Consider the following 13128-nt stretch of genomic DNA (forward strand, 5'->3'; position numbering starts at 1 on the left):
CAGCCTCTTGACAAGACCAAAATCTGCAGTGGTGCCTGAAAATTCTCCCTACTGAATTATCCTGGCGTACTGACAACGGGGCTCCCAGGATAAACAATCTACCTTGACTACCACACAAAGTTAAGTATAATTGCATATTCAACTAATTACTGCAGTGGAAAGTCTTGTCGTGTCTTCCTTTCCTAGTTATCTCTTCCTCTCCTGTTCATGACCCCCCCCCCCGCACATATCAGCTCCATCTCCACTCCTCCCCCAGCTGTTGCTCCCCCCCATCCCCTTCATACGGACAGGTCCCCACCTTGTTCTCTATCTCATTAAATTCCGACCCTCCATCCCTTTCATGCCCCTCACTCAATATTACACACACACCCTTGCAGTCCAGCAACCTCAACAACCTTGTCCACATCTCTTCTCTCTCTTCCTTTATCCTGTGGTCTCTGGAATGCCAGGTCAGTCTATAACAAATTGACATCTATCCATGTTCTCTTTATCTCTAGATCTTTCAACCCACATGCCATCACTGACCAGGGGACGGGCAAGTGGTGTTGGCATACTTTTCCTCTGCTGCAATTTCTGGGTTCTTCCCCCTGCACCTTCCCTCTCTTTCTCCTCCTTTGAGGTACACTCTATCCACCTCTTCCTCTCAGCCCACCTCCGTGTTGCCGTTATCTACCATCATCCTGGTCTCTTCTCTCAATTCCTTGACTACTTCGCCACCTGGCAATATTCCGTGGTTGGAAGTGACAGGATTAGGCAAGAGATTGAATGTGGGGGGCAAAAGAGAGGGAGGAGTCGAGGACGACACCCAGGCAGCGGAGATGGTGGTGTTATTAACGGTGATGGATAGATCATGGGGAGGTGAAGATTTAGAAGGAGGGAAAACAATAAGTTCAGTTTTAGCAATGTTGATTTTGAGAAAACGTGAAGACATCCAGGAGGAGATGGCAGAAAGGCAGTCGGAAACACGAGAGGAGGGAGAGGAAAAGGAATGTAGAGTTGAATGTGATCGGCGTAAAGGTGGTACTGGAGACCAAAAGAAGAAATGAGATTGCCCAGAGAGGTAGGGTAGAGTGAGAAGACAAGAGGGCCAAGAACAGATCCCTGAGGGACTCCGATAGGGAGGGCAGAGGGGGGCGAGTATGAGTTGGGAGTGGAAACAGAGGAGTGGTTGGCAAGGTAAGAAGTGAACCAAGTGAGGACAGTTAAAGAAGTGGAAGTTGCTCAATCAATTTATAGGCTATAGCAGGTGCTTGAAAGGGTGGGGTTATCCTGAAAAGAACAAACAAATAGAAAGATCCACCAGCACACTGCTATAGCCAGCAACAGATCTACCATGATAAAAATTCAAAAGTCTTAGTTGCACACATTTGCAAATGTATGTTAAAGCCACCCGCCACTCCATAGCGCTTTTGCTAATAGGGTGGTCCTATTAGCACCCTATTAGCAAAAGCGCCGTGGAGTGGCGGGTGGCTTTAACATACATTTGCAAATGTGTGCAACTAAGACTTTTGCATTTTCATCTACAGTAGAAATGGAAAATCTGTTGCTGGCTATAGCAGTGTGCAAGTGAGGACAGTGCCAGAGAGACTGAGAGAAAGAAGGGCCTGCAGAAGGAGGGGGTGGTCCACAGTGTCGTAGGCCGCTGAGAGGTCCAAGAGAATGAACAAGGGAGAAGTCACCCTTGGAATTGGCAGAGAGGAGGTCATTAGTGACTTTGGCAGGGCCATTTCAGTGGAGTGGGTGGAAGCCAGATTGGAGGGGTCGAGGAGGGAGTTAGCAGAGAGGTGACTGGAGAGGCGGTTGAAGACAATCCGCTGAAGAAGTTTGGAGGCAAAGGAGAGAAGTGATATGGGGCGATAGTTAGCTAGAGAGGTGGGGTCAAGGTTGGGTTTCTTCAGAATAGGGGAGATAAGGGCATGTTTGAAGGAGGAGGGGACAATGTCAGGGGAGAGTGACATATTGAAAAGGTGTGCAAGGTGGGAGCAGCCAGTGGGGGAGAGGGGATCAGATTCACTTGATAGGTAGATGGGGGAGAGGAAAGAATGAGAGAGTGGACTTCGTCACCTGCTGGGTGGTGGAAGGAACACCAGAGTTGGTTATTGGAGGAGGTTGGAACGATGATGGTGGCTGGATTGTGAGACGAGGAGGAGATGTCTAGTCTGATAGCCACAATTTTAGAGGTGAAAAACGAGTCAAAGTCTTTGGCAGAGACAGAAAGCTGGATTGGGGGGGCGGGTAGAGAAATAGAGATAGCAAAGAGGCGGCGGGTATTGGATGACTGAGAGGAAATGAGGGATTCAAAGAAGGATTGTTTGGCAAGGGAGATGGCGGAACTGTAGGTGGAGAGAATAAACTTAAAGTAAAAGAAATCAGCCAGGGAGCGAGATTTCCTCCAGAGGCGTTCAGCAGTGCTCGTGCACTTCTGAAGAAACGGGTAAATTTAGAGTGCCATGGTTGGGATAGCAGATGGCGACGGTAGACAGAAGAAATGGGGGCAAAAGCATCCAGGGTAGTGGTGAGGGAGAGGTTGTAGAGAGAGGTCACCTAGTCAGGGAAGACCAGAGGAGAAAGAGGGAACAGAAGAGAGTCAAGTGAAAAGGAGAAAGAGATATGGTCCAGAGTGTCAAGGTTGCACCTAGCAAGGGTGGATTTAGGCGAGAGGGTCAGTGGAAGATAGACTAAAGTAGAGGAGATGGTGGTCAGAAAGAGGGAAAGGGAAATTGGAGTAGCCAGAGAGGGCACATTGATGAGAAAAAACAAGGTCGAGAGAGTGACCAAGACAGTGAGTGGGGGATGAGGTCCATTGAGTGAGGCTGAAGGAGGAGGTAAGGGCAAGAAGTTTGATGAAGGCGGGGTCAATGGGGTTGTCAATAGTGATGTTAAAGTTGCCAAGTATGATGGAGGGGAGGTAAGAGGAGACCTCCCTTCCCCACTAGGCCTATTCCCACACTCATGGGCAGTGGGTGTGGGCCAATAGGTAAAATGAAATATATAGGTTATCACTTTTCCTTTGTGCACTACCCAAGCATGCCCTGGCCACCGTAGACTGTATAGCTATGCTGGACTGTGTGGTACTGTAAGTGCCAGCTTACCCATGGTGGGCAGGGTATGCGATCACTTGTAGAACTTCAAGAGCCAGCATGCCCTGGCACCAAGGGCCCGCTGGGACCTGTAGTGCACTTTAAAAAAATGTTTAAAAAAAAACCAAAACACTGTACAAAAAAAATACATTAAACTAAAGACCTTCCCTCATATCCATCATTAACCACTTTCTTTCCTTCCTCACCTACATACAGGGATCAAGGCTGGAAACACTGGAATCTTCTGATGGTAATCCAGTTCAGACAAAATAAAACCCATCATTGAAAGTCACAATATTTGCTCACACTGGAGCCCTGGCACAAGTGACCTGCAGTCAATAAAAAAGACTCCGGTCACATTGCCTCTGAAGAAATTATCCGAGTGGTAAAGAAATGCGTTAGCCCTATATCTACAAATGTTTTGATAGATCCCAGTGAAATTAATCAAGAACACCATGTGTAACTAAAAAACTGAATCTATTTTGATTACACCACGCGTGACTACGGGCCTACGCAAACTATCCCAATGGTTGAACACAGACTGGAGGTTCTTCTGGTCAATTAGTGGAATCCGAGACGGATTACAGATTATGCGCGCAAAGATTCTTTTACTGCCAGTTCACAGACCTGCACATAGTGGGCCTGAGTCATTAAAGAGCGCAAAGCAAACCATGTTACAGTGCAAGGGTTGCAAATTAGTTTATTATTTTGCACATAAGGAAAGTACTGGCTACTTTTTCATGTAGCACACAAATACTTGATAGTTTTATTTTTACATTGAAATTTAAAGTTGATCTATCTAGGACATGCCCTATCCCAACTATAAATCTGCCCCAACATTTTAAATTTACCTCCCCCTCCAATGCACCATTGTTTTGCCAACATACAAATGTACTCCTTTTTTATGCTTTGCTTTCCTTAATGACTAAGATCAATGTGCGCCACAGGCAGCATGCCCCTACTATGGAGGGGGAGGGGGATTTCCACAAGGTGAAAGGATTAATTCCCTATACCGTAACACAGTACAAGGCATTTACAACCTTACTGGGAGGGGTGAGATGCCAGGAAGGCTTAATCTTTCTAGTCAATATGCCTAGCACTCTGCTCTTGCCACATGTATCAATAAAATTATTATTTTATATAAATTACCAGTTAAAAAAAGAATAAAGTAGGTAACACTGGAGAACGTTTGATAAGTAATACAGAAAACTTCCAATAGAACATATGACCTGTGTAATGAATAATAAAATACATATTCCACTTACACCCAGTGGCAGATGCAGCAGCCACTGACATATTTTGGATACATGAGTGTATCTGGGTTATCCCGTCCACGGGCTCCTTTGCTCCATGTTTTCCTCTCCCTGCAATCTCTGGCAGCGGAGTGCACAGACCCTGGTAAAACCAGCAGAGATACAACATCTGTGACTACTGCATTCTCCTCATTCCCATCATATAACCAGCTCTCTTCCAGATGAAGGGACTTCTCCTTACTATACATGGCCGCACAATGCACCAGTGATAACACAGACTAGAGATTAGGAGACTTTATTTATTGTAGGAATGTGCTAATGTTTACTGTACACACGTGCTGGTCTTCACAAACATGTCTGCCGCCATAGTGCAGTCTTATTACATTGTAATATCACTTACAGTTCTACATCTAGTGTTATCCTGGGGTAAGAGGTGAAGAGGAAACTAGAAAACGACATTACCCAGATCCCTCTGCACCTCCTGGTACCTGGTATTATCGTCATAATTCAGTTGTTGTTTAACACCAGGAGAGGTATGTTATGTCCATGTAGTGACTCAGTATATAGCTGTACTAATGTACTGAGGGAGTAGTGGTGACAGTGCTGGGAGACCAGGCAGAGGGGAGTCAGGTGAGAGTGCAGGGAAGGAGTAGTGGTGACAGTGCTGGGAGACCAGGCAGAGGGGAGTCAGGTGAGGGTGCAGGGAAGGAGTAGTGGTGACAGTGCTGGGAGACCAGGCAGAGGGGAGTCAGGTGAGAGTGCAGGGAAGGAGTAGTGGAGACAGTGCTGGGAGACCAGGCAGAGGGGAGTCAGGTGAGAGTGCAGGGAAGGAGTAGTGGTGACAGTGCTGGGAGACCAGGCAGAGGGGAGTCAGGTGAGGGTGCAGGGAAGGAGTAGTGGTGACAGTGCTGGGAGACCAGACAGAAGGGAGTCAGGTGAGAGTGCAGGGAAGGAGTAGTGGAGACAGTGCTGGAAGACCAGGCAGAGGGGAGTCAGGTGAGGATGCAGGGAAGGAGTAGTGGTGACAGTGCTGGGAGACCAGGCAGAGGGGAGTCAGGTGAGAGTGCAGGGAAGGAGTAGTGGAGATAGTGCTGGGAGACCAGGCAGAGGGGAGTCAGGGGAGAGTGCAGGGAAGGAGTAATTGTGACAGTGCTGGGAGACCAGGCAGAGGGGAGTCAGGTGGGAGTGCAGGGAAGGAGTAGTGGAGACAGTGCTGGGAGACCAGGCAGAGGGGAGTCAGGTGAGAGTGCAGGGAAGGAGTAGTGGAGACAGTACTGGGAGACCGGGCAGAGGGGAGTCAGGTGAGAGTGCAGGGAAGGAGTAGTGGAGACAGTGCTGGGAGACCAGGCAGAGGGGAGTCAGGTGAGGGTGCAGGGAAGGAGTAGTGGTGACAGTGCTGGGAGACCAGACAGAAGGGAGTCAGGTGAGAGTGCAGGGAAGGAGTAGTGGAGACAGTGCTGGAAGACCAGGCAGAGGGGAGTCAGGTGAGGATGCAGGGAAGGAGTAGTGGTGACAGTGCTGGGAGACCAGGCAGAGGGGAGTCAGGTGAGAGTGCAGGGAAGGAGTAGTGGAGACAGTGCTGGGAGACCAGGCAGAGGGGAGTCAGGAGACAGTGCTGGGAGACCAGGCAGAGGGGAGTCAGGTGAGAGTGCAGGGAAGGAGTAGTGGTGACAGTGCTGGGAGACCAGGCAGAGGGGAGTCAGGTGAGAGTGCAGGGAAGGAGTAGTGGTGACAGTGCTAGGAGACCAGGAAGAGGGGAGTCAGGTGAGAGTGCAGGGAAGGAGTAGTGGAGACAGTGCTGGGAGACCAGGCAGAGGGGAGTCAGGAGACAGTGCTGGGAGACCAGGCAGAGGAGAGTCAGGTGAGAGTGCAGGGAAGAAGTAGTGGTGACAGTGCTGGGAGACCAGGCAGAGAGGAGTCAGGTGAGAGTGCAGGGAAGGAGTAGTGGAGACAGTGCTGGGAGACCAGGCAGAGGGGAGTCAGGTGAGAGTGCAGGGAAGGAGTAGTGGAGACAGTGCTGGGAGACCAGGCAGAGGGGAGTCAGGTGAGAGTGCAGGGAAAGAGTAGTGGTGACAGTGCTGGGAGACCAGGCAGAGGGGAGTCAGGTGAGAGTGCAGGGAAGGAGTAGTGGAGACAGTGCTGGGAGACCTGGCAGAGGGGAGTCAGGTGAGAGAGCAGGGAAGGAGTAGTGGTGACAGTGTTGGGAGACCAGGCAGAGGGGAGTCAGGTGAGAGTGCAGGGAAGGAGTAGTGGAGACAGTGCTGGAAGACCAGGCAGAGGGGAGTCAGGTGAGGGTGCAGGGAAAGAGTAGTGGTGACAGTGCTGGGAGACCAGGCAGAGGGGGGAGTCAGGTGAGAGTGCAGGGAAGGAGTAGTGGAGACAGTGCTGGGAGACCAGGCAGAGGGGAGTCAGGTGAGAGTGCAGGGAAGGAGTAGTGGAGACAGTGCTGGGAGACCAGGCAGAGGGGAGTCAGGTGAGGGTGCAGGGAAGGAGTAGTGGAGACAGTGCTGGGAGACCAGGCAGAGGGGAGTCAGGTGAGGGTGCAGGGAAGGAGTAGTGGTGACAGTGCTGGGAGACCAGACAGAGGGGAGTCAGGTGAGAGTGCAGGGAAGGAGTAGTGGAGACAGTGCTGGGAGACCAGGCAGAGGGGAGTCAGGTGAGGGTACAGGAAAGGAGTAGTGGTAACAGTGCTGGGAGACCTGGCAGAGGGGAGTCAGGTGAGGGTGCAGGGAAGGAGTAGTGGTGACAGTGCTGGGAGACCAGGCTGAGGGGAGTCAGGTGAGGGTACAGGGAAGGAGTACTATAACACACTGTACATTGTACACTGCAGAAGTCTTATCATGTGTACTGTAGCTTAGTGTTGTCAGTCTTCATGTAATGACTACTGTTATCAGTGCACACATTTAGACAAATGCTATCAGATCACAGGTATATAGTAATATTATCAGTCCCTGGTTATAGACTAGTTTTACAGTTTTCGAAATCCCATTTATTTCCAATTGTTCAATACTTCTGTATTCTGCAGGTGCTCTGCTATGTGAATGTGATGATATTTTCCTTTGAACCGAAATGTATAAACTGCAGCGTGAGCTGATGGAATGATCTGAACATTCATTCTGATGTTACTTTGTGGGTTGATTATATTGATGGGAAATGGATTTAATAGCCCTAAAGTTTCTACTATCTCACTACAGAATTCCATCCCACCAGGATATTTAAAACAAAGAAATGATATCAGTTTCTACCTACAGAGCTCACTGCCAAGGTCTGCCCATTCCCAGAGTCTTCATGATGGACAAGGACAGGAGTCACATGACTGAGAGGATATTTAATCTCACCCTGGAGATCATCTCTCTGCTGACTGGAGAGGTGAGGGGATCTGGGAATGTCACACTGATATCTCTATTGTCTCTTGAACTCCTCAGAGAATTAATATTGAGTATTGTCCGGGGTAGATGATGTGGAGCTAACAAAGAAAGTGATAGAACCATATTTTTTATTATTATTATTATTATTATTATTATTTAGTTATATGGTGTCACAGATTCTGTAGCTCCAGACAATTCTACCAATATAGATAACACATAACTACAGTGAGCAGGATCACAGATACATGGAGACAGTTACACCAAAGGAGCATCAGTGAGTGCGAGTATAAAACTGTAGGGACAGTAAAAGACATGACAAGGACATATGAGGAAGATGGACAGTAGACAGACATGATACAATAGGGAGAGAGGATCCTCCCCATAAGAGCTTACATTCTAGAAAGAGCGGAGGTGAGAGACAGTAAGAGTAACTGGAATAAATTGGAGAGGGTGGGCAAAGGAAGACCAGGTGGTGGGCAAGATGGTCAAGTGGGGGTTGATAGGTGAGCATGAGTTTGGAAGGAGCGTTTAAAGGATTGTAGGTTCTGGGAGGAAAAGAGTTACAATGGTGGGGAGCAGCACAGGAGAAGTCTTTGAGGCAGGAGTGTGAGGAGAGGCATAGGACCGAGGCTGAGTTAAGTGTCCAGGTGGCGGTGTACCTGAAGACGAGGTCACAGATGTATGGGGAGATGTATTGGTGAGGGCTTTGTAAGTGTGGGTGAGAAGCTTGAATTAAATTCTGGAATGGATAGGGAGCCAGGTGAGAGGTAGGTATTTACAGAGAGGAGCAGTGTAAGAGTAGCGGTTGGAGATGAAGATGAGCCTAGCTGAAGGATTCTGGGTGGATTGAAGGGGGGGGGCGAAGGTGAGAGTCATGAAAGTCAGTGAGAAGGAGGTTGCAGTACTGAAGACAAGATATGATGAGATAATGGATTAGAATTTGGTTACTTACTGAGAGAGGAAAGGGCGGATTTTAGTAATGTTACGGATGAGGAGGCGGGAGGACTTGGTGAGGGACTGGATATGAGGAGTTAAGCTGAGATCAGGGTCAAGATTGTCTCCAAGGCAGCGAAGTTTGCCGAGAGAGGTGATGTAGAGAGAGAAGAACAGAGTCAAGGGATCAGGTTGAGGAAGAGAGTAGAGTGAGGATTTCAGACCGTTTCTATCAAACAAGTAATTTTATGATATTTTCTTTACTGGATATGATTTTCTTCACCTACATACATGTCTCCTATAAATCATTTCTAGAAATACCCAGATTAAGGTGTCATATAGGTCTTCTACCAGTTTCGGACTTTCACTGAAGTATAGTGATACTTACTACTGTCTCTCACATTACACAGGATTACACAGTAGTGAGGAAGGAGTCCAGTAATCATGTGTCATCCAGCATCAGCTCCCATGTGTCAGGAGGATGGAGCAGGACCCAAAGCCCCATCATGGAACCTCCACCTCACTCACTGATACTTGAGAGAAATAATGACCAGAGGATTCTAGAACTCACCAACAAGATCATTCAGCTGCTGACTGGAGAGGTGACTGCTGGGAATGGGACATTATACAGTAACACCAGGGGATGTGTCTGGGTGATGACTGTATCATTGTGTGTGTCAGGTTCCTATAAGGTGTCAGGATGTCACTGTCTATTTCTCCATGGAGGAGTGGGAGTATTTAGAGGGACACAAGGATCTGTACAAGGACGTCATGATGGAGAATCACCGGCCCCACACCTCAGTGGGTAAGAGACCTAACTAGATATACACATCCTCTGATATATCCTATATAAACCATGTGGTCAGTCCCTGTGTGTTCGTCTCCTACAGATGGATCCGATAATGGAAATGTATCAGAGAGCTGTCCAAGTCCTCTTTATAGAGCGGAAGAGGGAAATATCCCACATGAATTTCAGGTACATATAATTAGCAGTTATAATAATAATGAAATATAAGAAAAAGGAATTTTGTCGCACCAGTGAAAGAGAGTGATACCTCATTTATTACCTTGAAAAATAGTATATTATTTATATTGGTAAAGAGGGTGCACCAACCATCAATAGATAATGTAGACCGAAAAACAAAAAGAAATGGATCAGGTGCACAATACTCTCTGATTTTACAATTGGTTGAGACTGGAGAGAGATAGACATAAAACTTAACTTTTATTAATTCAAACAAAAAAGCGAAATGATTCCGACTATACTAATTTAAAAACAAGTGTGTGTGTGTTAAAATCCACCGATTGAGTGGTTAAACCTCTTGATAAATATAAGGGATTGTTGCTAGGTAGTGATCTTATACTATTATAATGCCATCATTTTGCATGGGAAATAATAAGTCTATACACTGTAGTAAATTATTGGTATAATAACCGCTTCCCATCTAGTAGTGTACAGCTAGAGGTAGGTTATATATGCAAGCTCAGCTGCAATAGATGCCTACTTATTGAATATAGTTTCTTGCTAACTACCTAGCTATTGCTCCTTCTGGCTTTGGATCTAATGGAGCGATGTAAGGAAAATTCCTATCAAATTGGCTGACTACCTAGTGCTTGCTCCTTCTTAACTAGAATCTATTGGAGCAATATGAAGGATCCCATTAATAACAGGAGGTAAGGCACTCAATCAGCGGAACGCCAACGCGCGTTTCGCTATGTGTGCCACGACTAAAACCTATTATTTTATTTATTTGTATTCAACACTTTATTTTCATTTAAAATATTTTGAAATATTAAAATATAGAATAAGAATTAATGTCAAAGGAAAATGAAAGGAATGTAACAATTCACAATCACTCATTATGACAAGGACTGTAGGGATGTGGGATGATTCAGACACTTTAAAGGATCAAGTTCTAATGAGAAATTTATTACAATATCCTAAAGTATTGATTAAAAAACTAGGAGTACAGAAGTTAATGTATATATGATCTGAATCAAATCAGGACATCCATATTATAATGAATAGGAAACAGAATACACTAGTTTGGAAATCTTTTGCAGAATTAAGTCAGGATTTACAACTTGGATAAATATCAGTGTAAGAGATACATACATATAACAAGGGACACTAACAAATTTATATATTATTATTTAAAAAAATATAATTGGAAAGAAACATCTGTACAATAGGATAAGAACAATATTTAATGTTGTATACTGTGATGAACTGTGGAAAGGAGACTGATACAATATGAGTTTATTCTACATTATTCACAGTATATTCTGTATTCACAGGAAATTAGGTGATACAATTAAATATCCATTTATAAAGTATTGAAGATAAAAACTATATCTGAGATCAGTGAATTGATCTGTTTATATGATTGTCGTATAGATTGATAGATATTGTTCTCTTTAATATGCTAAAAACCCTCTATATACAGATATCTGAAACTTCTCAGGAGAATTACTTACCACATTCTTGAAAGATACTATGGTGTTTTGATGTGGTTAAAAATATTTGTACATGATTTAAGACTCGATGAATTAGAGAAAGATTGTCACTCTAAAATGTAATATATTCATTTTCCTTTCACATTAATTCTCATTCTGTATTTTAATATTTTACCATATTTTAGATGAAATTACAACAAAATAATAAGTTTTAATTGTATGTGATCAGTGCACCATGTAATGGCAATCCTTCATTTTTGGGTGATTTTAAACGAATTACCTGCTAGTGGTAGCGCCCTGTAAATGTGATGGTATAAATATATTTGCCAGGACAAGATCTGTAAATTGAATGGCGTTTTGGTCAAATTAGAGGTGGGGGAGATGAGAGATACATTTTAATGTTATGTTTGTAAACCTATGCGGAAGGAACAAGACAATATTTACATAAATATAACCATGACATTGGCATATAAAGTCAGGGTACTGTTCTCCTTGGGGACATCAGTCCCAATTTATAAAGGAGTGAACAATGGGGCAGTCAGAAATGATATAATCCACAGCTGGTGAGAAGTATAAGGTAAACACAGCCAAAATGTTTCACTTTAGGAACATGGAAGTCCTATTGTTTAACCGGAGATATAATGAGCTGAACAGGCAGATAACACAACTAGCTCACCGATCCGCTGTGCGGGTGTAACCCTCCGATCTCCAAGATGATCTTGTTGTTCCTTAAAGCACCACACTGCAAATGGTGAATGCTAAAGTGATCAGATATCCTAATGTCCTGAGTGTCTGTATAGGAGATGTAGCGGGGTCCTAATCAAAGAGTGTTTAATCTGACGCGTTTCTTCACAATAGCTATTTCTTCAGATATGAGTGTTCCCTAGTATTATTTATATTATATTATAGTCAGATATTATAATGTGATTTTATTGTGTGTGCTATTTAGGATGAAAACCTGATACATGTTAAAGATGAAGATAGAGAGGAGGGAGAGGGGATTCATGTAACCCACATTGATGGTGGAGAAAAGACGTATGTGAGGGGTGATGAGCTGGGTACGGAGGAGGACATTCCTACAGATACCAGCACAGGTGAGTAATAACCATTATATACAGAACAGACTCCGTTCTTCTCCATGTTCTGTCCATACAACAATCTCTTATTCTGCGCCCTCCTCTGTCACTACATACTAATTAGGACAAAGTATCTGCCCAGTGTGTGAGCTCCTTCATTCAGCTCCTCCACCTCATGTACTGTGATGTAGGTAGTAGGTCACCCAGCAGAGAGCTTAGATCAGTATGTGGACTGACTGTCATGTAGTCAGAGCAGTTACATACAGCATATGGCGTTTCTCTATGCTCTCTCCTGGGGAGCGAAACCCATAAAATATAGATTTTCCCCACACATAGTGCAGAAGTCACAGTTGCACACTGTGCCCAGCACCAGCTCTCACAACAGTTGTTTACTAGGATGACACTGGTGGGCAGTCCATCCAGTTGTTCCATTTCCATGAACTTCGGTCCTGTCCCCCAATCAAGATTAACCTGAGCCATAGGAATGTCTTTAAGTTGAGCCCCAGACATGACGACTCTCACCAGTCAGTTTCTCAGCACTTAACTTAACACTTTAGCTTAAAACATTCCAAATAAAGGCTCAAATAATTTGAGATATTTTAATGATAAAACTATTTCATAAATAATCTTTTTTATTTATTTACCTTCAACTACCTCCATTGCCGCTGGGGTGGAGTTCTTCAGAAACAAATTGTCAGTCTTCATGGCAGCAAGCCATGGTGGAAGGACCAGGCCTGGCTCCCTGGGCTAGCTGCTGGCACGGGAAGCACCTCCAATGATCAGAATGGTTGCTGGTCCTTATGCCGGAGGGGGGACCGTAGATGCCCCCCACCTTGGTCGATTGGTAACATACTTGTCAGCCAACTAGGCAGCCAGCTCTTTGTAGCAGTCTCCATGCTGCTGCACGAGTGTGAGAAGCACAGATTTAGTGCACAGTGCAGCACTATAATCTATAACTACT

The 13128-nt window shown here is 45.2% G+C and overlaps 1 protein-coding gene across 1 annotated transcript in view; it reads left to right on the top strand.

Moving 5' to 3' along the window:
- Nucleotides 1–13128, top strand: part of LOC142160023 (uncharacterized) — a 99189-nt gene that overhangs the window by 15974 nt on the left and 70087 nt on the right. The window contains exons 2-6 of the mRNA XM_075214943.1: nucleotides 7585–7702; nucleotides 9045–9236; nucleotides 9316–9439; nucleotides 9525–9610; nucleotides 12041–12185. Coding sequence (XP_075071044.1) covers nucleotides 7585–7702; nucleotides 9045–9236; nucleotides 9316–9439; nucleotides 9525–9610; nucleotides 12041–12185 — 665 coding nt within the window. The remainder of the gene's footprint in view (nucleotides 1–7584; nucleotides 7703–9044; nucleotides 9237–9315; nucleotides 9440–9524; nucleotides 9611–12040; nucleotides 12186–13128) is intronic.

This window comes from Mixophyes fleayi, chromosome 6 (genome assembly GCF_038048845.1).
Source record: "Mixophyes fleayi isolate aMixFle1 chromosome 6, aMixFle1.hap1, whole genome shotgun sequence".
NCBI lineage: Eukaryota > Metazoa > Chordata > Amphibia > Anura > Limnodynastidae > Mixophyes > Mixophyes fleayi.